Raw genomic sequence first — 23,202 nt, 5'->3', positions numbered from 1 at the left:
ATTATTATTATTATTATTATAAAAAATATATACGACGAAAATTTCCAAAATTCCCAAAGGATAAGGAAAACTCTTCCTTTGGGCATTAAAACTATTTATATTTTTTAATATCTAACAATTCAATAATTTTTTACCAAAAAACTTTCGTTCATACAGGATGTCCCCTTTCAAATGGTCAAAAATGCTAGAGTATGTACAAGAGCCATAAAGAAGTAGTTTGAGATAGAAGTGATAGAACACTCATGATCGAAAGTGCGCCATTTCCAAAATACAGGGGGTTGAAATTTACCAAAAAAATCGATTTTTTTTTCTGTATCGTAAGCGTTTTTAGCTTATAGTGATTTTAATGAAATTTTCAGATTTTAAATGAAAGGTGGTGAGGCAACTTTCTGAGCTATTGCAGGTAAGCTGACCTGTGTAGGGACGGAGTTGCGGCACATGTATGTTAAATTTTTTATAAAAAAACAGATACGCCAATGTTTTTTTGAAGAAATTTTTTTTCTGGATGTTTTGTTTATTTTGTACAAACCACAGCCCTTGCATTTTTGCGCTGGGACGCACTGTTTTCGTGCAAAAAAATAGAATCCATACAAGGATACTTCAAAATTTTTTTGTCACAATGACAAGTTTAATGTCATTAAACTAAAAAATAAATAATTTAACCAAATGATAAACAATAAAAAAAAAACAATTTAAACAATAAAAAATAATTTAAACAATAAACCAAAATAATTCAAACTAAATGCTCAAAAGGTCCTCCGTGCATTTCCACGCATTCTCTGCACCTATTGACTCAAGATGCACTCGAGAAGACTCCTGGATTGTTTCTTAGAAAGTCCGCAGCCACCACAACTCTAGCAACTATGTCTTCTCTGTTGGTTATAGATGTTGCGTAGATAAGCTGTCGCCAAGAATACCGGCCCAAACACTAATGTGAAATTTCTGCTGATACTCTCTGAGGTGTTTAGCATTGGGGTTTTGATAGCTCCACTCGTGGTTATTGCTCCTCGCGCGAAAGTCCTTTTTCGTCACTTGTAAGGATTAAACCTGGAAAATTAGCGTTTTGTTCTGTTTGACAAAGAAACCATTGGAAGAAATCAAGACGACGAGGTGCGTCTCCAGGAACAAGATGCCCAACCTTTTACAATTTCAACGGATGAAAATTATGGCTTTGTAATACTCGGTGCACGGTGTTTTTGGCAAAACAAGTTCCTGATTCTTCGTTCGGGCGATTCACGATGTGGAAAACGCTGCCTGTACAATCGATGTGCCAACAAAGCATTTCCTCGGGCTTTTACAAGTTTTATTTGAACAATTAGAGATAATTAATTAATAACTAATTAATTAATTTAATTACTACTAAATTAGTGATAATAATGAAAGTGACTTTTGTTTGATTTTTATCACTCATTTTTCTTTTGTTCATGTTATTGCCTTAACAGCATTATTTACAATGGAGTATGGTCTCTCGATCTTCTGCAAAAATTGACTTCGGATCTGATCTCCTAAAAAAAGTAATTCCCATACCGTAAAAATACGATAGTAGATATGCACCGACACTAAACATAACAAAAATATGTACACACTTTGGTATTATTATTATTATTATTATTATTTATTTTATGTAGATTATGAAAAACTGGTTAAAATTTTCTGGAAATAACAAAAAAAAACTAATAAAATAAAAATAATAAAATAAAGAACCGAATATAGATTTTTTTTTGCACTAAAACGGTGCGTTGGAGCGCAAAAATGCAAGGGCTGTATTTTGTTAAATATAAACAAAATATTCATAAAAAAATGTTTTTTTTTAAACAGTGGCGTACCTGCTTTTTTATAAACAAATTTAACGTACATGTGCTGCAAGTCCGTCCCTGGGCAAGTCAAATAACCTAAAATTTCTCAAAAAGTTGCCTCACTAAAAAATTCATTTAAATCCCTTAAAGCGTTTTTATTCAAAGAGAAAAATCGTTTTTTTTTTCAGAAACTTCAACACCCTGTATTTTAGAAACGATGCACTGCCGACCATCGATGTCAACCTACTTTTTTACGGTTCCTGTATATACTGTAGTATTTTTGATCATTTGAAAGGGGACACCCGAAGTTTGCAACAATCTCAAATAGGTTTAGATAATTATAATATATTATAGAAAAAAGATATCTATTCAAATCTTTTAGGAGTTTTTTCCATTTCATCAACGTTTAATTTTTCATAATTAATTTTCACAACAAAACCTTAGTTTCCAGAGGTTTGTAACTATCATATATTAAAAAAAGTTGTTTAATTAATTTAAAAAATAATAATGCTTAATTATACAATAGATACGTCAACTTCCGACATGTATATCCTATTGGCCCGATTTCGGTAGGGTGAATCGCAGGGAATTCAAACCGCGTGATGCCTTTCTTATTAAGCACGGCGCCCACTAAATCGGCATTGACCCTCTCGGCACGGTCGGTACAATCGGCCGGATTTGCTTTACATTTATTTAAATGGGGCCGCGCGCACTGAATCGGTTCGGTACGTTCGGTCGGTTCGGTTCTCTCCGGCGACGATCTCATATTGTGGGGAGGACAACTTTTGCCGATTGCACCGATAGCCTGTGACTATTTTATCATTGTTTCATTATTATTACTCAGTCGCCATAAGTGCACGTCAGTCATGTAAAGTTCATCCATGGAAATACACAGCGTGGAACACCCAATTCGCACAACAACCAGAGAAGATTCAAAAGCAGGAACGGCGGAGAAAAACGTCGACTCGCCCCCCCATCGTCAGTGAGGGGCACAACCATCGCCGAAAAAAAGAAGAAAAGCAAACAATGGACATGTCCGATGGATACTCTACAGATAGATCCACCAAAAGTGAAGACCGAAAGAGAATGACAAGTAGACAAGAGAGAGAGAGGGGTAAGACTTTGGACGACTCCTCTAAGTTCCTTAAACCTTAATATAAATCCCGTGATCCTAGACTATCCTCCAAAACAATCAAAACCACACCAAACCCCGACCTGGGAGCTGGCAAAACGCCACCCCAGAGTGCGGAAGATAGGCAAAGCGAGGAGAGAGTACGCAAACTCGAGGAGAAAATTCGGGAGCGAGATTTGCAAATTGAGAGAAGTGCTCACAGATAAATGAGATTAAGCTTAAAAACTCTCAGATCATTGAGAGAATACAACTATTTGAACAGAAGATTAATAAGTTAATCTCAGAGAATCAATCTCTCAATGGGCAGATCTCGGACCTGAAAGGTAAACTCGGGGAGGTGCTGATCCAAAATGAAACCCTTACCATAAAAAACTCCAAACTGAGAGAGAAACTGACAGATCAGAGGGGTCTGGCTAGTGATAAAAAACAAAAAGTACAACACAAAAATAAAAGAACCAGGGAAGACGCGGGCCTGTCTCCGCCTTCACAAGACGGAGACGAGCCGGCCTCGGAACCGGTTTACCCTGAGATAACCATAAACAGGGAGCCAGGCCCCTCAACATCGTCAGCTTCAGATCCTACCAAAAACTCCACTGAAAATCCCTTTCCAAAGTTAAAAAAAATCCACTCTACATGCCCTTAAGTAACCCATCACAAATATAAATAAAGTTCCAAAAGTAGTGTTAAGAGACACAAAAAACTGGGCCGCAAAATACAAGTTATTTTGTGAAAAAAAAAATTGTAAAAGTGCAAAAAGACAGACTGGGATTAGCACTCTTCCCCAAAACTCCAAATGACCACCGAGCATTAACAGGTCTTCTCAAGGAGGAGGGAATGGAATTCCATTCCTTCTTCCTTGAGGAGGATAGGAAGCTAAACGTGATATTGAAAGGACTTCACCAAAACTTTAAGTTAGAAGAGGTCGAGGAGGAGCTAAGGGCGACGGGATTTGAGCCGAAGGAACTGGGCTGGTTTAAAACCGGCCCAGGCCGATGAAGATCCACGGACCTCATCAGATTCCTCGTCCCCAAAGAACAGGAGAGTGTGTTCGAAATTGACAACATTTTAAAGATTAGGGTCCGCGTTGAGCGCTTAAGGACTCAGACTATTAAAAACAGAAAGCAAATTGGGCAGTGTCATCACTGTCAGGAATATGGTCATGTCCTGAGTAATTGCAACGCAAAGCCGCGTTGCCACAAGTTCAAGGGCGAACATTTCTATTCAGAATATCAAAAGAACAGAGCAACCCCGGCTGAGTGTTGCAATTGCGGCGGTGACCATCCGGCGAGCTATTGGCGCTGCCCAAAAAACCCGATTTGTCAATTAAAAACACAAATCTCCTGAACCTTCTAAGCTTGCCGGATGGGATCTTAGAAAAGAAAATAGATAACCTAATGGCAAAACTGGAGAAGTTTGCCCGGCTATCAAGCTATTGCTGGGAGTCGAGGTCTAGTCTCTCGCAGTGTCCCTGCGTTTCCTTCCTAACGTGTTTAAATCCCAATTCCTATCCTTAATAACCATACAAAAATAAATCTATACAAAACCCAATCCAACCGTCAAAAACCTAATCCATCACCAAAAACACCGTAAATGACCGGTTACGTTCACACCTCTGCCCGACCTTTTCTCGCTAGCTAAAAGTTTCGCAATTTGAGGGGGCGTGGTCTGTTCCACAGACTCGCGTCCAATACCATCACACCCAGACCTTATAAATACATGCAGCAAAACCTATCCCGACCAGTCGGTTCCTATCTTCCGAACAAGTCAAAAGTCCAAGCACCTAGATGCGACCCAGAATCATAAAAAGATGGCGCCTAATCTCGACGAAAGGATCAATCAAAAGACCGGCAAGAGCCGTCGTTGCTAGACCGGATATAATCAGTGCAAAGATGATGTGACTATTTTAGCATTTTTTCGCATAGAGTGAGGAACTGTTTCAAAGAATTTTAAAACCCGTTGATTTGATAAATATGTCAAACGAAATTTTAGTCGAAGCTGTTCGCAGTTTTAAAATATTGTATGATAAACAAAATACATATTATCATGATAATTTAAGGAAAAAAAACGCTTGGGAGGAGGTATCCAAATTAACTGGATGTTCTGGTAAGTGTCATTTATTATATCTTAAATCGGTGTTTTCGTTATTTAATGTTTATTAAGTTGGCATCATCAAGAGATTTTAAACTCAGGTTTAATTATCTGAGGACGCCAACTTGGTCGGCAAAATGTGCGAGTGTGAAAGCTCTCGTTTTGGTGCTAAGTGGTGTACGACTCTCGCTTTGAATATAATTCATGTTTTTACAAAAATACACAAAGAAGACAGCTTATTATATAGTTTTAAGTGCACGTTGGAATGTTATGTTATAATTTATTTTATTTGACTCTATACAGGGTGTCCCGCAACGAATGCCGGCTATCTATTTCACTTTTCTACTGCTTCTACTTCAGCACAGGCTACTGCAATCATAACATGCTCTTCAGAATCTGAGGAACTTCTATTTTTTTTTTTTTAAATGCTTAAACGGGAGCGTAATCATAATACTGTTATATGCTCAAATATTCGAACAACTTTTAAACGTCGTCGTGTCTTCGTTCTGCCGATTGTATGAGCGCTAGTTACCGACTGAACGGACCGAACGTGCCGAACCGACCGAGTCAATCCGATTCAGTGGACATCCTCCTTTAAACGTAAACCACTTTTTTTCAGTTAGATAGAATTTAACTTGCTTGTAGTTAACTTTGTTAACACATAAATCGATTTAGTTATTTTTTTTAATAACTGGACAAAAAATTAATAAAATTCCTTGGGAAGTCCGTGAGACAGAGGCATTATTATGATTAAATACCAACGCGCGCGGACTATAAATAGGTTGCTGGTAAACGACATATGCTGCGTTCTAGACTTGCTGAAAATCGATCGAACGCTAGCTTTACACTGTAAAAATATCTAAAAAGAAAAACCCAAGTGGCAATATCAGATACTTTCATTGTAAACATAGAGGTATTCTATGTTGCCAAGTTGCTTTTTTATTCATTAACTTTTTTGTTAAGAATATTTTTTCATTCTGAAAAGTTTGTTGATTAGTCTCAAAGTATATATTATTAATTAGCAAATAAAAGAAAATTTTCAAAGGTACATTTTTTAGAAACTCTTAAATACAATACATTAGAAAATATTCAGTGGATTAAGAAAAAAATATATTGTATAAAAAATTGGAAAATCGATTTGACATAGTTCTGAGAGATGGTGAACTTAAACACATTGCCTATGATTTGCAGCTATGCCTATTCTAGGCATTCAATGTTTTAATCTTAGAACATTATTTTGAACATGTTTAAATTATTGTAGATTGACAAAAAAAAATTACCCAAAATAACAGCAAGAAGTTTATATCCAGCTCCTGTACTAACAGCTGTATTATATCCTTGTTCTTGCAATAGACTAACTACATTTGTCTCATTTCCTCCGACAAAAATAATTCGATTTCTTTCAAATTCTGCATAATCTACAGATGAGAAGTTTATTAAGGATCCATTTTCAGACATATAGCTGACTCCCCAGTTGCACTGAAAGCTATAAAAATAGTAAGAAGGATTATATTGACACATTGTACAAAATACTAATAATATGAAGTTAAAATGTGCTTGCGTAAGAAAATGATTAAAAGTAACAAAAAGTTTTAAAGAAACATAAAGTGATAAAAAAACCAAATATATGCATCAAATTGGTCTAGGGGAAATAGGTAATGAATGAAAATGAAATTAAAATTTGGAAATTTATTTGGAAAATATTAAAATTAAAGATATTTCAGTTTATTTTGGAAATACTGCTGAACAAAAATTTATCAAGAACACAAAAATTAATCGTAGTATACCCGGAAATTATTAATGTATGAAAATTTAAAGAAGTAACACGTCCAACATACGAACGTACATTGTGATTCAGCCCTTATGGACTGAGTTATTTTCTCTTAGACTTGTACTAATTTAATTAACTTTCAAGTAAATAAAAGCCAATTACTTTTTTTTTAAGCGGACTGTATTTATTGTATTATGCACACGATGGCCGACGGCGATAGAAGCGAATAGCGATAGAAAAGGAACGCGGAACGCGGAGACTGCTAAACCACCAGCCGTCAAATGACTGAAGCGGCGTTGCCGAACCTAATAATTTTTCTTAAAAACTGACCACATTGTCGTGCATAAGTACAAAATTTTTCTCAAATTCTGGAGAGTGTGAGTGAGGAATATTAGGTTTCATGTTTTAATAACGATATTCGTTTGGTCTTAAAAACCCGTCAATGGGAACCAGATGACTCTGAAAACCTATCGAAACTCCAGCTCAAACCATCAAAATTCTGCCTTGGTACCTGACAACATTCAAGAATGGTTTGCTACTTGTACGTGATAACTTATTACACCTATACATAATAATAATAATTATAAAACGCAGATAAAAATAAAGAAAAATAATAACAATTTGTTCGCGCACTTAGGTCGTAGCTACAGGTAATTTAGATTTTGACCAATAGTTTTTCTACTTCGGGGTACTAATGCATTCTGATTTTGAGTTCGAGTTGCATAAGAATTAAGTACATTTTCAACAGAGATGTCTCCTATATGTAGGTTCATTAGCAATTTCTGCACATATAATTGCCGCAAATCAAATATGCCAGTATTGTACGTGTGTAGTGGACTGTATTAATTAATTGACACTATTTTTAACTGTTTTTAAAATAGTCATATTAGTATTAACACTTCTTCACCTCTAGAAGATCTTCTAACATCTTCTTTCACCTCTTAAGGACCGTCGCTGACGTGTGGTCTTCGACCATAGTAGTAGGTAGAAGTAGCGCAAGCCACAACATGCCCCCCGCCTTGAAAGGATGGGCTTTAAACATAGGAGTGGGCAAAGTCTAACGATGCCCCTACTGATTATTCCATCCATAGTCTTGATTGAGGCCACTCTATTTACGTTGTCCTTTCCGCTAACGAGTTTCAAAAACACGTCCCAAACATATATTCCCGATGCCAACGATTCCAAAACTGCTCCTAAACCTTTGGCACCAATTGATATTGGGAAAGTCGGTTGTCCGGCAAATGCATCATGGAAGTTTCTGCTATCGTCATTGTTGATCTTCCGATGAGGAAATGTGCAGGGGTTAGGGGGGATAAATCATTGGGATCGGAACTCAGAAGTTGGGAATTTAGTACTGCTTCGATGCGCGCAACTAAAGTTTGCAGATCGAACAGAAATAATGTATATGAACCTACTATTCTCTTAAAATGATGTTTGAAGCTCTTTCCTTCCGCTTCTCAAATGCCACCAAAATGAGGCGAATTGGCTGGGATAAAATGGCATTTTACGCCCAAGTTTTGAATAGATTCAGAAATATGATTGCTATTTATGCATAAAAAATTACCCATGGCTTGGAGCTCTTTATTAGCCCGAACAAAGTTTGATCCGTTATCTGAGAAAACTTCACGTTTACTAATAAATCGGGTAAATGCTTGCAAAAAATCCTCAGAGCTAAGTGACAAAACCAATTCTAAATGTATAGCACGTGTACTTAAGCATACGAATACAGCAACCCAACTCTTTAAGATCTTACATCCGCGTGCACGTCGGTCTTTTACCAGGAAAGGACCTGCATAATATAATAAACCCCTACTTTTATAAAAGGCAATGCTTGTTGCACTCTTGCTGCGGGTAGATCTCCCATTATTGGTTGAATGGACTGAGGATTGTATCTACAGCATTTTACGCAGTGGTGAACTATTTTACGTACAAGATTACGTCCTGCAATGGGCCAAAAATTCTCTCGCACATGTGACAACAATAATTGTGGTCCTGCATGTAATAAACGTTTGTGCTCATAGCGCTCATTCTGAGTTATTACTTGTTTTTGGAAGCTAATGCTTAGAAGATAAAATTCGTATTTCATCTGGAAAAGATTCTTGATTAACTTGTTAAAAGCATAATTTATTTCGTCTAAGGAAAGATACGAATACTGCTGTTTATGTTTAGGTGCTCTTGCGTTATTTACAAACCTAAAAATATATGCTGTGACACGTTTTATTCTTGTCAAGTTTGAAAATCGTTCAAAAGGAAATGAAGGCGTTCTTGTTTTTGTTATAAGGATACATTGTCGCATTTCCGGTAAATTGTTTGTAAGATAATTGATATTAATTGGCCATTTATGTTCACTTAAAAATAGCCATTTTGGTCCGTGCCACAAATGATCTGAAATTATCAATTGCTTAGGTTCCAAACCGCGTGAAACAAGATCCGCTGGGTTCTCCTGGGATCCTATATGATTCCAAGTAAATTTACTAGTGAGTTTCTGAATTTCCGCGACGCGATTATCAACAAATTGTTTTAGCAAATTTGAAGATGTCTTTAACCATGTTAAGACGATTGCGGAATCTGACCAGCAATAGACCTTATTAATATTTATATCAATAGATGCTAAGACTTTAGTAAGAAGCTATGCTAAAGAAACTAATTAATGCTCCGCATAACTCCAATCTCGGTATCGTCAAAAACTTAAGAGGAGCTACTTTAGACTTGGCACACACCAGATTGCATTCTGAATCACCGTCATTGTTTTTCGATAAAATGTATATACAGGCCCCATAACTGGCCTCGGATGCATCTGCAAGTCCATGTAGAGCAATAAAATTTGGATTTTGGCAAGTTACCTTTCGTTTAATCATTAGTCTGTCCAGCGTGTTTAATTTTGAAGAAAAACGATTCCATAATGTTAAAATATGAAATGGTAAAGGCTGATCCCAAGTTAAGTTTTCCGCCCATAATTTCTGTAATAAGACCTTTGCTAATATTATGCATGGACTCGTCAAACCTAGTGGATCAAATATTGTAGCTATTTTCGATAACACAACTCGTTTTTTTATACCTTTTGGATCAATTTGCTTTGTTGGAATAATTTTAAAGGTAAGTATATCTTTTTCGCAGGCCCACTAGAGCCCTAGAATTTTTGTGTCATAGTCTTTTTTGCCAATGAATTCTACTATATCTGAATCTCTAGTGTTAAAGTTAAAGCAGTTTGCCATTTACTTAATTTAAATCCACGTTTTAGTAAAACCTTGTAAATGGTATTAACGACATATTCTGCTTCTTTTTGTGAATCTACGCACGTCAGTAAGTCATCCACGTACATGTCTTCCTTAATAATTTTAGCAATTTTTGGATGTTCATTCTCGCATTCCATTGCTACTTGATATAAGGAGCGTATTGCTAGGAATGACCCCGCGGTAGTGCCGTAAGTCACCGTATTCAATTGGTAAGTTTTAATAGGTTCATTTGGATTCGATCGCCAAACTATTTTTTGCAAGTTTCGTTCCTTAGGATTTATTAATACCTGCCTTTACATAATTTTGGTGTTACCTGAGAGTACAATGGCTCGCATTCTGAAGCGCAATAAGATTGATAATAAGTCAGATTGAATTATTGGACTGGTCATTTGTAGACTATTCAATGATAGCCCCGTTGTAGAGGGCGCTGAAACATCAAATACTACGCGTAGTTTAGTTGTACTAATTGTTTCTTTAATTACTCTATGATGAGGTAAATAATATTCTGGCTTACCATTATCTAAATTATCTTCTGTTTCTGTCATGTGACCCAATTGTTCATACTCTTGTAAAAAGTCAACCTATAATGTTCGCAACTTCTCATTGGATAAGAGCTTTCTTTCTAAACTGACAAAACGTTTGATTGCTAAGTCACGAGTACCTCCAAGCTTCTTTGGCGAATCCTTAAGAGGTAAAGACACTATAAAACTTCCGTCCGTTGAGTACTCTAACGTATCAATAAAATGTTTTTCGCATAAGGCTTCCTCCTTCGAAAGAGGTTTTTTGTTTGAGATTTCCTCTAGCTCCCAAAACTTAGTTAGCTGATTTTGCAGTAAAACGTTTTTACTGAGATTACATATCGTAAAATCTTTAACAAACGTTAAAGGTCCAGACACTATCCATCCTATTTTAGTATTTTGCAGGATAGGGCTCTGGTTTCCAAGCTCTTGTTTTCCGGAGGTTAAGAGATTCCAAAAAACGTCGGCTCCCAGTAGTAAATCAATATTATCCGAAATATCGAATTCAGGATCTGCAAGTTTAGAATGTTGCGGTATTTTTAACGCTTTACGATTAATGATCATTCCCGGTAAGCCCGGTATTTTTCTTAGGACAAAATAACTCACATCAAAAGAAAAAGTGTTAATTTTTGACTGAATTTTTACCTGACATTTTGCCGTAGAGTGTGCAATTTTATCACTTATACCTATTATTGTTAAATCGGTTTGTATAGTTGGTAATTTTAGTTTCTCACATAAAGCGTTAGTTATGAAACTTCATTGTGAACCACAATGTAACAGAGCACGTGCTGTTATATAATTACCGAATATATCGCAACAATATACCTGCGCTGTAGAAAGAAGTGCATTCTGAGCTGATGCAACAGTACAAGTATAAAGTAAGTATATTGTAATATGATTAATTGCCAGCTCATTTGAATTATCAACTTCTTGATTGACTGTGATGTTGGTATTAGTATGCCCATTTGTACTGTGTAATAACGTATTGTGTTTTAAACTACATATCTTGCAACCTGACCACTTGCGGTCTTTAGGAGCATGGTTTCATTTTAAATAGTTAATACATAACTTAAGCTCGTTTGCTTTTGACAATCTATCTTTTACCGAAAGCTTCAAATATTCTGCACAATAGAAAAAGTTATGGTTTCCGTTACATAAAAAACACGTATATTTTGGTTTAGCACCGTAAAAATGATTATCACTTAAATTTCTAATTTCAAGGGCTGACTCTGTATTAACCGCTCGGCAGTTAAAAATTGCATGAATGTGATTCTGTATAAGTAAATTTGTATTATTAAATCTTTCGCATAGATTCTTTCATGCTACGTCATAATTAGTAGGAATGAACTGAATTACTTGCGTTGCTGCACCCACAAGAGAGGCTCGCAAATAATTAAATTTTTGAATGTCGTTAATTCTGCTGTTTTCATGAATCAATTATTGAAAAATGTCCCTAAACTCTAACCAATTTTGAAATAAGTCTTCAAATTTAGATAACTTAATCTCAGGAAGTTTCACCGCATTAGTTATATCTGACAGAGAACCGTGTCCCGAAGCACGACTAGCAATATCACTATTTTCGTCGCTAGAATTATTTTCTGTTATTGTTTTAGCTATTGTTAAAATGCTATAAAACCTGTTACTAAACTGTTCGCGTTCAATTAATTCTAAATCAGTATCTTCTAAAACGCATTCAATCTCAGTTTGCGCGTCATCAAACTGACTAATTATTTGTTGAGCATCCTGTAAACGTTGCTCAAGTTCAATTATTTTTAACCGTTCTAGTAGCTCTGTATCATTCTGCAAACTTTCAACCGACTTAGTGAATTTTTCAAAAATAGTTTTGACTTAATAGAAGCACGCTTCTACTTTAAGACCTTTAATTTTTCTTCTAACTCTGCCATGTTATATGCTTATTAATGCAAGTTAAAATAAATTAAAATGTAAATTAAATTGAATGAATAAAACAATTGCTGCTCTATCCACCTCAATAGTCGCACGCAGCAAAACAGTACGTCAACGACACGCTGTCAAGAACAGCCGACGACGGTCGTAATTTGAACTGATTGCACGCTTGGCGTGTCGTGATGTGATCGAGATTGTCTATCTTCTTTCACCCCTTGAGGACCGTCGCTGACGTGTGGTTTTCGACCATAGTAGTGGGTAGAAGTAGCGCAAGCCACAAAAAGGATTAGCAAAAAGCTGATAGGAAGGAAACAGTTTATTTTCATTATATATAATTTTTATTATCCATTTTTGGACTTCAAGAGAGCGCATATGAAAGTTTCTTATTCCACCCCATCCGCCAAGTCCATAGATTAGGTGTGATTGTACTAAAGCAAAATATAATGTCGTATAATCCCTGGATAACAGAAAAATCTTTGTAATCAAGCACTTAATCGCTTTAAGCGCACTAAGGATCCTGTCCATTGGAATTACTACAAAAATCTAAGAAATCTTACAACAGTGCTGAAAAAAAAAGCATATCTTAATCAAAAGTTTAAGAATTGTAGTTTGAAGGAAAAATGGGCTGAGCTTAGAAGTACCTCAGGGTTAGTATACTTGGCCCACTTTTATACATATCTTTAACATGTATTATTTTGCAAATTCCTTAAAATATTATAAATATCATCTCTATGCAGACGATACTCAAATGTATTCGTCATTTATACCTAGTTTAGCTGCAATATCAACCGAACAAATAAATAATAACTTAGGGGAATTACTGAAATTTTCGGAAGATCATTTACTGAAAATAAATCCTGGCAAATCGACAGCCATTTTATGCAGCAATGAAACGAATAATTATTATTATGAATTATTCAATCGACAAAAAAATAGCCATAATTAAGTGGCATTATGCGGGAACCAGTTTTAGAGCAGTATTTGAAATGTTTTCAGATACTACATCAACCATAAACATTTCTTGTATTCGGCTGTACGTCAGATTTGACAAAGCCTTATAACAAATTGTTTGCTGGTGGCTGGTGTCTGGTTTTACCTGAACCGAAAATTTGGTAATTTTGCAATTACATTTAATTGAATAATTCAAGATTCGCTTATTAAAATTTTTTGAAACTTTGCACGAGGGTTTGCCAGATTGGTTTCTTCAAAAAGTTATCTTACATTTTTTCTGTAAAATGTACAGGGAAGCCAATAATTGACCCCCTTAAAATTTACATGGGATTTCTTATGTTCCGCTCGGCGACGCACTACCCGGTATATATATTTAATATGCAGCACATAAATAATTTTAAATATCCAGTTTTCAACTAAGTGTCGTCTATAAATTATAAATAAAAATATAATATACTACCACTTCACCACAACATTTCGTTCAAATCTCTACAGACATTTTACAAAAATATCCCAAAATTATCCCAATTATGTATTTAAATTAACCGCCACAGAAATGACATAGTTATTTTTTAATTATTGATTAGAAACTTAAAAACATCAGATTTGCGGTGGCAGCAATAGCTGCAGTGACCGTATTTTACCGACTTAATGGCCGCTTTTCAGGTTTTGTTAATGTGTCGTTACAGCGTGGTGCAAACATATTCTTAACATGTTTTGTTGTCACAAGTAAAATTTTTCTGGCAGGTTCCTTGCATGTTTCTTTGTTATTAGGGCAGAGGCTCTAGAATAGCGATCCGAATGGAAGAATGGCATTTTCTCAGTGACTTATTCAAAAAAATAACGCGATACTAAGCTATTCCTTAAAAGTACTTTGTTAAGATGAGATCCAATTTACTAATTGTAGAATATTTCATCGTAAAAATACGTTTATTGGTCAGATGGAAATCCAAGGCTAGTTCGACATGTCAGGCACCAAGTTTGGATTTAACGTCTAATTAGGTATTGTGAGTACCTTAGCACATTAAAAGGCTAGAATGAGCATTTCCGTATGGGCAGTTTGTTTGCTTGCAACATCTCTGATGCAATGTTGTCAAATGCTTATGTAGTAATGCAAAAAAATACACTTCATAAAATCATAAAAATCTTACAGTTATACTCATTTTGACAGGCGCAAAAATACTATTCATCTTTAATAATATATGAATAATATATGTTACTTCTTATTCCTTTTTAATAAAATATGCTAAGATACTCTTAAGCAGTCAACATTCAAAGTTAATTGAATTTAGATTATGTATACTAGAGAAAAATGCAACAACATCGCAACCCTGGTCGATCGCATTGTTGATTTCACCGACAAAAGTAATCTTTACCAGTGACATCGTCAAAAAATATTTACATGATAAATATTTATTATAAATAGATTATGCTTTAAATTATAGACAATATTACTGTTTATGAACTCATGCGTTTTTTAACGTACGTAACGTATTAGGGTAAAGTTACTTATTTAATAAAAAGCATTTTTATAGAAAGATTTTATAATTATTACAGATTTCTAAATAGTTTTTATTATTTTACGTTTATGACAACGCTTGTCCCTTAATATGATGTTATGATCGGTATTTACTTGTGAAAAGATCAGCCTAAATCGCTTTTTCTCATGGTGCGGCAGAAACAACACAAGTTTTTACTAACCTAACAGTTCACAAAAACACTGAAATGACTCAAACTTTTTCAACCAAAAACTAAAGAAAAACCACAAAACTTTACAAATTCCGAGTGTAAATGTTACGCTCAATAGTCGAATCCGAGCATTGCCCGAAAAATATACGTAATTCTGGTTTTGAGCAAGAAATATTTCCCAAACCCGAAAAAAATATTTTATGTGACTATTGAGCATTTTAAAATAAACAAAACTAGTTTTATGCAATATCGAATGAACAGAACTAGTTTTGTGTTATCAACACTAGTTTTGCTTATTTTGCAGCCTCCCAAACCCAGCTAAAAAGTAGGGTTATGTTTATGTTGTTGTTTTGAATTTATTTCCTTTGTGCTCATGAAATTATAATAAAATCATAAAACTGTGTGAAATATGTCAATTGAAAAAAATGTCACCTAATGATTCCCACTAAGGGAATCGTTGTTAAGCCTATTTTAAGTAAATTAATGAATTCTCGGTGCCAAGTTGATCTTATTGATATGCAGACCGGCCCAGATGGAGATTACAAATTCATTTTGAACTATCAACACCATTTGACTAAGTTTTGTGTTCTACGCCCAATAAAAAGTAAAACTGCTGTAGAAACTGCCAGAAACCTAATATAAATTTTTTGTTTATTTGGAGCTCCGTCAATACTTCATTCTGATAATGGCCGTGAATTTTCCAATCAGGTCATTAATAATTTAAAATGCCAGTGGTCAGACTTGAAAATCGTTCATGGAAAACCGCGCCACTCACAGAGTCAAGGTTCTGTAAAACGATGTAACAGAGATGTGCGAGATGCTCTTATATGTTGGATGTCCGATGAAAATACAAAACACTGGGCCGATGGACTGTGTTTCGTCCAGTCAAAAAAAAAATAGAAGCTACCACAGTGCAATTAAGCGATCCCCATACGAGGCTATGTTTGGTTGTGCTCAGAGAAATTGTTTTAAGGATACTAACTTGCCTCAAGATTTAGTTGCTTCTTTGGAAACTGAAGACGATCTCGAAAAACTGTTAAATGAAAGCAACGAACTTCAAAATATTATAAGATCTATAGATGAAACCGAAACAGTTGAAGATGACGTGCAAGTTTCTATGATTCATAGGGAAAATATGGCAAATAGTAAAGTGCAAGTTCTTATAGTCAACAAGGATAATATGGATGATACTGAAGTGCAACTTTCTATTATCGATTTAAAAAATATGGCGGATAGTGAAGTGCAAGATTTTATTCAAGATAGACAAAAAGAAGAAGAAGAAACTTCTAAAATTAATATAGCTATTGAAAACACGAGAAACAAAAATAAACTTTCGTTATGTACTGTGTTTCAAAAGCCTAACACCATCGTGGAAAATTGCTCAAAGTGCAAAGGAAAAATTCATGCTGCCTGCAGCATTTTAAAAGTTAACAATGAATTGGAATCAGAGTTTCAATGTTTTCTTTGCCAACGTTCCTGCGATATAATTACGAATCGTGAAAACGCTAAAAGAGGTTTGGAAGTACAAGCCAATTTAATGCTCGCACAATCAAATAAAAAATTTAAACCAGCCTCAGTTGGCGACAATGTCCTTGTACGCATACCAGACCTGGATCATGCAGATTAGCACCACGAAATGTAATGGCAGTTGTTCAATCAATTGATGATGGGTTTTACAAATTAGTAACAAAGTCTGGAATTTTACATTTTTGTAGAAATGAGTTTCAGTTGGCTGATAATAATATTTTTATAGAGAACAACAATTTTGGCGACAAGAACGACAAAGAAATATCACTTAGAACATCATCCAATATATCAGGGTCTAAACAAGGATTTATTTCATGTATGTGCATTAAAAAGTGTATTAGCAGATCTTGCTCTTGTCGAAAGAAAAATGTCCTCTGTAATTCTAAATGTCATCATTCAAGCTCTTGTTTAAATAAATAATATTTTTAAATTAACTGGATACTTACCAAAGAATAATTATTTATTTGATTTTGTTTTTGTTAGAATATTTTTAATTTAAATAAAAATAAATTAATTTAAATAAATAAATATTCCAACTTTATATCTAATTTATGCCGATGCCGGCGCTAATTGAATAAAAAAAGCAGATTAGAGATGGTCATTTAGAAATATTCAAAACTAGTTCTGTGCATTTTAAATTGCGCAAAACTAGTTTTGTTTATTTTGTAATGCTGAAAAGTCATATAAAATATTTTTTTCGGGTTTGGGAAATATTTCTTACTCAAAACTAGAATTGCGTATTTTTTTCGGGCATGCCCGAATTCGACTATTCAGCGTAACATAAACACAAAGCCGTTTGTCAGAATGATATGTCGCACACGTACACCCCTCTTGTCCTTGTGCACATGTTGAATTCGAACAAAGTTGTTGTTTACTAATTCTAGCTTTTCAATGTTCTAGAGTGAGTACGTTATTGGCCCTTTTTTTTAAACAAAATCTTAATTTCCAAAATATATTTGAACCTCGAACCTCTTACAAGCTAACGTAGCGGAAAAATATATGAAACTTCCACTAGCTATTCTGCAAAACTTGTTTTTCTAACAAAACGGCACTGCGCCACATACGGACGTATTATCATAGAATTTTTAAATTGCTATCTATTTACTATTCACTTATTAACGAATTCATTAACAAGTGGATAGAAAACCTGGGACCAGCGATCAGGCCTGCGATATCTCCTGACATAACACCACTTGACTATTTTACGTGGAATTTTACTAAAAGTCTGGAATACTGTAGGTCATACCTAACCCAAGAGAAGCTAAGACACGCTGTTATAGAGTTAGCTGTTAAAATAAATACCATAGAAATGGTTAGAAAATCCTGTGAAGTAATAAGATGATTTATGTCGTGCGTGCAAAAAACAGTGGCTTATTTAAATTCCTACTTTAATCCTAAAATGTTATTTGTTCCTTTGCAGCCTTCGTTGTATGATCAATTATAATTTAAAGTAATAATTAATAGAACTGATATTTCTAGCCTACAACCAGGAAATCTTAATTTTGTTAATTTTAATTACTTATCTTAACCGAACATTAACATATACATGTTTGAGGAGCATTTCTAAAAAGAAATTTAAAAAAGCAAAAATTCAATATAAAGGATTTCATAAAATTCACTTTTTCATTTTTTACTATATATCCTTTGCTATTCAGAATCCAAAGAAGTAGATAACTGATTATTTGTAGGCACTTGATTGCGCAACTGTTTCATCACTTGTGGACCAAATGAGGAAAAATTTCCGAATAATGGTTTCTAATATCCGCATGTATATCATTTTAAACTGGACACTTTATATAATTTGCCCTTCAACATTCTAGTCCCAGAATACCTATTAAATACCACATCAGCAAAAAGTAACTTTTACCGCCGCGAGTTTAACATATTTTTATCGGACATCTCATATATTTTTAATGTTATATATGTTTTATATGCTACTACTAATTATTATGCTTTTACTTTTCTTACCCGATATCGGTGTCTTTATCAAAAAAAGGTTGGTTAATAATACCTATTATTGGCTCAGAATTGTCATCATATACCCCAATTAACACTGTCACACATTTAAGACCCTTTGGATAAAGATTGCCAATTTTTTCTTCATATCCCCCTTTTACATATTCGTTGGTGCCATCTAAAATATATAAATAAATATTTATCCTGCTTACTAAATCGATAAATATTACCTATAGGATCAATCCATATACTTAATTTGTTCAAATCCATACTAAAATCATCGACAGGGTATTTAGTGTAAATATTTTCTAATTCAACAACTTTGTGAACCTCTGTTGCAAGTAGCTTGGCAATTTCTTCATTGTCATTAAACAGCTCACTTAATAATGAACTTGTTTCTTCTTGTGTCTCTTGTATTTCAATGGTCATTTCTTTATTTAGCTTACTGCTATAGAAGTGATTATTTTCTTCACCGTATATTTTATTTTTTAGATAAGGAAACTAAAAATCCAAAAAGTAATATATATAGATGAATCCAGAACGTTAAATTTTATAAGGGCTATTAAACTGTTTAATTTAAAGTAAGTAATAAATAGTGTAAGATAAACGAAAGGTAATTATATAATCATATACAGTTATTATAGTAGTGCTATTAGATAGACAAAACTATACAAAATTAATGAATAATTTAATCAAGCCTTCGAACCATTACCTAATATTTGATCATTCCAATTGAAAAAATTTAACAAACGTTAATAATTTCGTACTGTAAATCATTTAAATCATATTTATTAAATTAAAAATATTCATTTAAAAATAAGTTCTTTTTTACAGCTTATGTTGCTTAAGTTGCTCCTCCTTAAGTTGCTTCTTACAAAACTAATAAATACAATTAAACAGATAAACCTTTGTGCACTGCTACTTTAGGATATCTTAATAAGCAAAAGAAGGTGCAACGTCGCGCGATTTTATTATTTGTGCCGTATTTAAACGCAGTATTTTTTGTGATTTTTTCGTCATTTTAATTTGCGAAAAGTGTTTCGTCTGTTTGTTGAAATGTTACTGAGGCTATGGAATTTCAAGTTTGATTTAAAAAACAATTTTTTCCATAATAATACACTATTAAACTTGTCAGCTGTGCATTTTGTACACAAACCAGGTAGGCAGTGTTGCCACATGAATCCATTAGTCTTGTGATCTGTGAGTTTTAATATCTCGATTTATTATGGAACTTGTATATACTGTGCTATAAGGCAGTGCTTTTAGTCATTCCCATAAGGGTTAAGGTCATAGTGTTTTACCTGATTTACAATGGGTGAGGGTGGTTCAGATGACCGAATGGTCAAGGATTCATCAACAAATTCAGCTTACCTGTGAATCATGTAAGAACAATTGCTATTTTAAGAAAGAGATAAATGTCTTGTTTGGTTTCAAATACCAAAGGTGTTAAACAGCTATTTGTAGATCTTGTAGTGGTCTTTCTTCAAGTGAGGTTAGATGCGTTTTATTGCAAAAACCTGTATTACTTGCCTGATGCAAATGCTGTATATCTACTTATTCAAAGATTAACACAGCTACCAATATTGATGTGATATCAATTGATGACATTATGACAGGATTTAAAGAAATAATGCAAGGTCTGTTTGATGTTATGGAGTCCAAAATTAACACCAAGCTTGACTCAGTTATAAGAAATATTTATGATACAAAAAAGAGCTAGTCAATGTTATGTTGAACAAAATTGATAGCAATACTGTCAAGCTTAGTAACTCTGCTCCTTCAATCAGCACCAATGATTTGAACTTAAAGTTCTCAAACATTAACAGGTCAATATTCCAACCAAATGGTTTAAAATCACTTTCACTGTTCCCGCTCACAACAACAACAACCAAAGAGTCCCTATAATAACAACTCTAGAACTTTAGGATAAAGAGCCATTAGTATCAAAAAAGGCTTTGGAGACAGCGGTCAGTCTCGCCATTACACAAACCAACTTGGGATCTTCTCCAACCAGTTCCTGGTCTTCTAAAATCAGGACTGAGTTATCACAATCTAGCTCTGGAACATCATCTTTGGAGCCTAATAATAAAACTGGCTCCAAGCCAGCTGTTTCAAGAGGCACAACCAAAAAGGTAAAAACCTACCTTTATCTGGGGTACCAGCAACTCATAAGAAATGGTTATGTGTTGCAAGGGTGTACAATTGTCACGTCTAATGCCTCCCAAGAAATCTGTGAGAGTACTGTGTGCGACTTTGTCAAAAATCAGGCGAAGATAGATGACAACAAAGACGTAGTTGTATATAACGTATTTTCTTGTAATGACATAAAATCATTTAAAGTTGGTGTAAGTGACAAATATTATGACATAATTTTTAATTAATCTTTTTGGCCAGACGAAACTGTATTTCGTCCATTTAAATATAAACCCAGAAATTCAAATTTCAATTTTAAATTTTTAAAGACCAAATGTACCGGGTGGCCAACTAAGAATGGACGTCGGCAATATCTCAGGCCCTAATAGTCGTAGCGCTTTGAAAAAAAAAATTTGTAATAAAAGTGGCCAAAAAAAAATGCTGGAAATTATTTTGAAGTTCATTGGTCAACCGCTAGAGGGCGCCACAGCTTCTTTAAATCTTAAAATTGCATTTTTGCCAAAAAACCTCCAATAACGTACACCTCAAAATATTATATTAATATTCTAGGAAGATTTCCTCACAAAAAAGTTTGTACAAAAATTTCTGTCAGTTGTCAAATAAAGTGGTGGGGGGCATTTTTAGCTTGAATAAAGAAAACAGCTGAAAATCAGCTATGACTGGACCGATTTTTTTCAAACATATTTTTTTTAAGTCTAATGTTGCCTTATTTTTTCAACCAAAAAAAAATTTCAAATTACTTTTCCTAAAATCCGCTAGAGGGCGTTGACTTGTGACTAACCCTTTCTGACGGATTATTTCAAAAAACTCAAATGCAACTATATATATTTTTCTACGTCATTAAAAGCGGGGAAGAAAATTAAAGAAACTGGTAAAAACGGCACTTTGATATCATTTCTTAAACAAAAGTTATAAAAAGAAAGTGTCCATTCGAAAATAAAAATGACAAAAAAGGAGATAAACTCCTATTTGCTTAGACAAACTGAATAAACTCCTTTTATATAAGTATTTTTTTAAACAAACAAACTCATAGTACTCTTTTAGAAAATTCGACATACAGGATTGATCGTTATACGTTGATTTATACAGGGTGTTAACTAAACCAAGTTGACCAAATGGGCCTATTTTGGGAAAACTGTGCATAGGAAAGTTGAGTTAGTAGGCTATGGAAACAACAGTGGCAGGTAACCATGGAAGTAAAATATGTAAATATTTCAGTTAAATGTCATTTTAGCGTCTCTTCTTGCGATTGTTAAAGCGTTTTTAAGTCTCGCTAATAACATCCAATAGTTTTCTTGTTAGTTCGCCGTATTGTGAACTTTATTTTTCCAGTTTTCCATGTTGTTCCAGTTTTTCGTGTTGTGCCAGTTGTTCGTATTGTTCCAGTTTTTTCTGTTTTGTTCCAGTTTTTTGTGTTTTGTTCAAGTTTTTTGTTTCTTAACTTTTTATCTCTGTTTTTCGTATTGCTTTGTTTAACAATGCTTTACACAAACGAAGCGGCGTTTGACATAATATGTACTTATTTTGAATGTATGAGAAATGCCACAGTTGCTGCAAGGGTGTATGCGCATCAGTATCCTGATAGACGCCATCCTACTGCAAAAGTTTTTTTTCGGATCATACATCGTTTGCGAACGACTGGAAACGTTCGGCTGCCCGTGTTTCGGAGACAACGCAGGGGACGCACTGAAGACAACATAATAAATGTTTTAGCCTACATCGAGTTTAATCCTCACTTAAGAACTAGAACAATAGCGCACGATCTGGGAGTAAATCGAACTACTATTCAGAATATTCTTAAGGAGTACAGGTAAGCGATCTTATGGATATTAATCTCCACTATACGCGATGAGACATAATTTTTCTAAGGAGAGTTCATTTTTTGATGATGATGCTTTAAATGTAAAATTAATAATTTTTACACGAAAAGCACCAGATTGGTCTATTCTGTTGAATCAGCAGTCACTATCTTGTTCCAGGTTTCATCCAAATCATTTAGTCCTGCATCAAGAATTAAGTGCACAAGATTTTGACCGAAGGCTAGACCATTGTCACTGGCTTATGGGTATGATTGCAGAGGATCCTCAGGTGCTTTCAAACATATTGTGGACAGATGAGGCTACATTTCACAGCAATGGAGGCGTGAATCTCCACAATATTCATTACTGGTCACCAACGAATCCGCACTGGATGCGAGAAGTCCAGCATCAAGGCCGTTGGTCTTTAAATTGTTGGGCAGGAATATTAGAAGGTCGAATTATCGGCCCATTTTTTTTTAACAACGCACTAAATGTTGCAAATTATTTGCAGTTTTTAAGGGAGGAATTGCCAATTTTATTAGAGGATGTGCCACTTGAAATTCGCCAACGAATGCTGTTCCAGCACGATGGCTGTCCAGCACATTTCGCCCGAAATGTTCGGGAGTTTTTAGATGCTACCTACCCTGGTAGATGGATAGGACGGGGCGGTACCTTTCCAT

At 34.5% G+C, this 23,202-nt stretch overlaps 1 protein-coding gene across 2 annotated transcripts in view; it reads right to left on the bottom strand.

The window, feature by feature from the left end:
• The window catches only part of LOC126745743 (inositol polyphosphate 1-phosphatase), a 53,220-nt gene that overhangs the window by 10,579 nt on the left and 19,439 nt on the right, over positions 1 to 23,202 (bottom strand). For both annotated transcript variants that reach the window (XM_050453725.1, XM_050453724.1), the window contains 3 exons: positions 18,800 to 19,070; positions 18,582 to 18,747; positions 6,297 to 6,502 (listed from right to left, as the gene is read on the bottom strand). In XM_050453725.1, the coding sequence (XP_050309682.1) occupies positions 6,297 to 6,502; positions 18,582 to 18,747; positions 18,800 to 19,070 (643 nt within the window). The remainder of the gene's footprint in view (positions 1 to 6,296; positions 6,503 to 18,581; positions 18,748 to 18,799; positions 19,071 to 23,202) is intronic.

This window comes from Anthonomus grandis, chromosome 16 (assembly GCF_022605725.1).
Source record: "Anthonomus grandis grandis chromosome 16, icAntGran1.3, whole genome shotgun sequence".
NCBI lineage: Eukaryota > Metazoa > Arthropoda > Insecta > Coleoptera > Curculionidae > Anthonomus > Anthonomus grandis.
The sequence above is the reverse complement of the archived record's forward strand: the minus strand, read 5'-3'. Positions and strand labels throughout refer to the sequence as shown.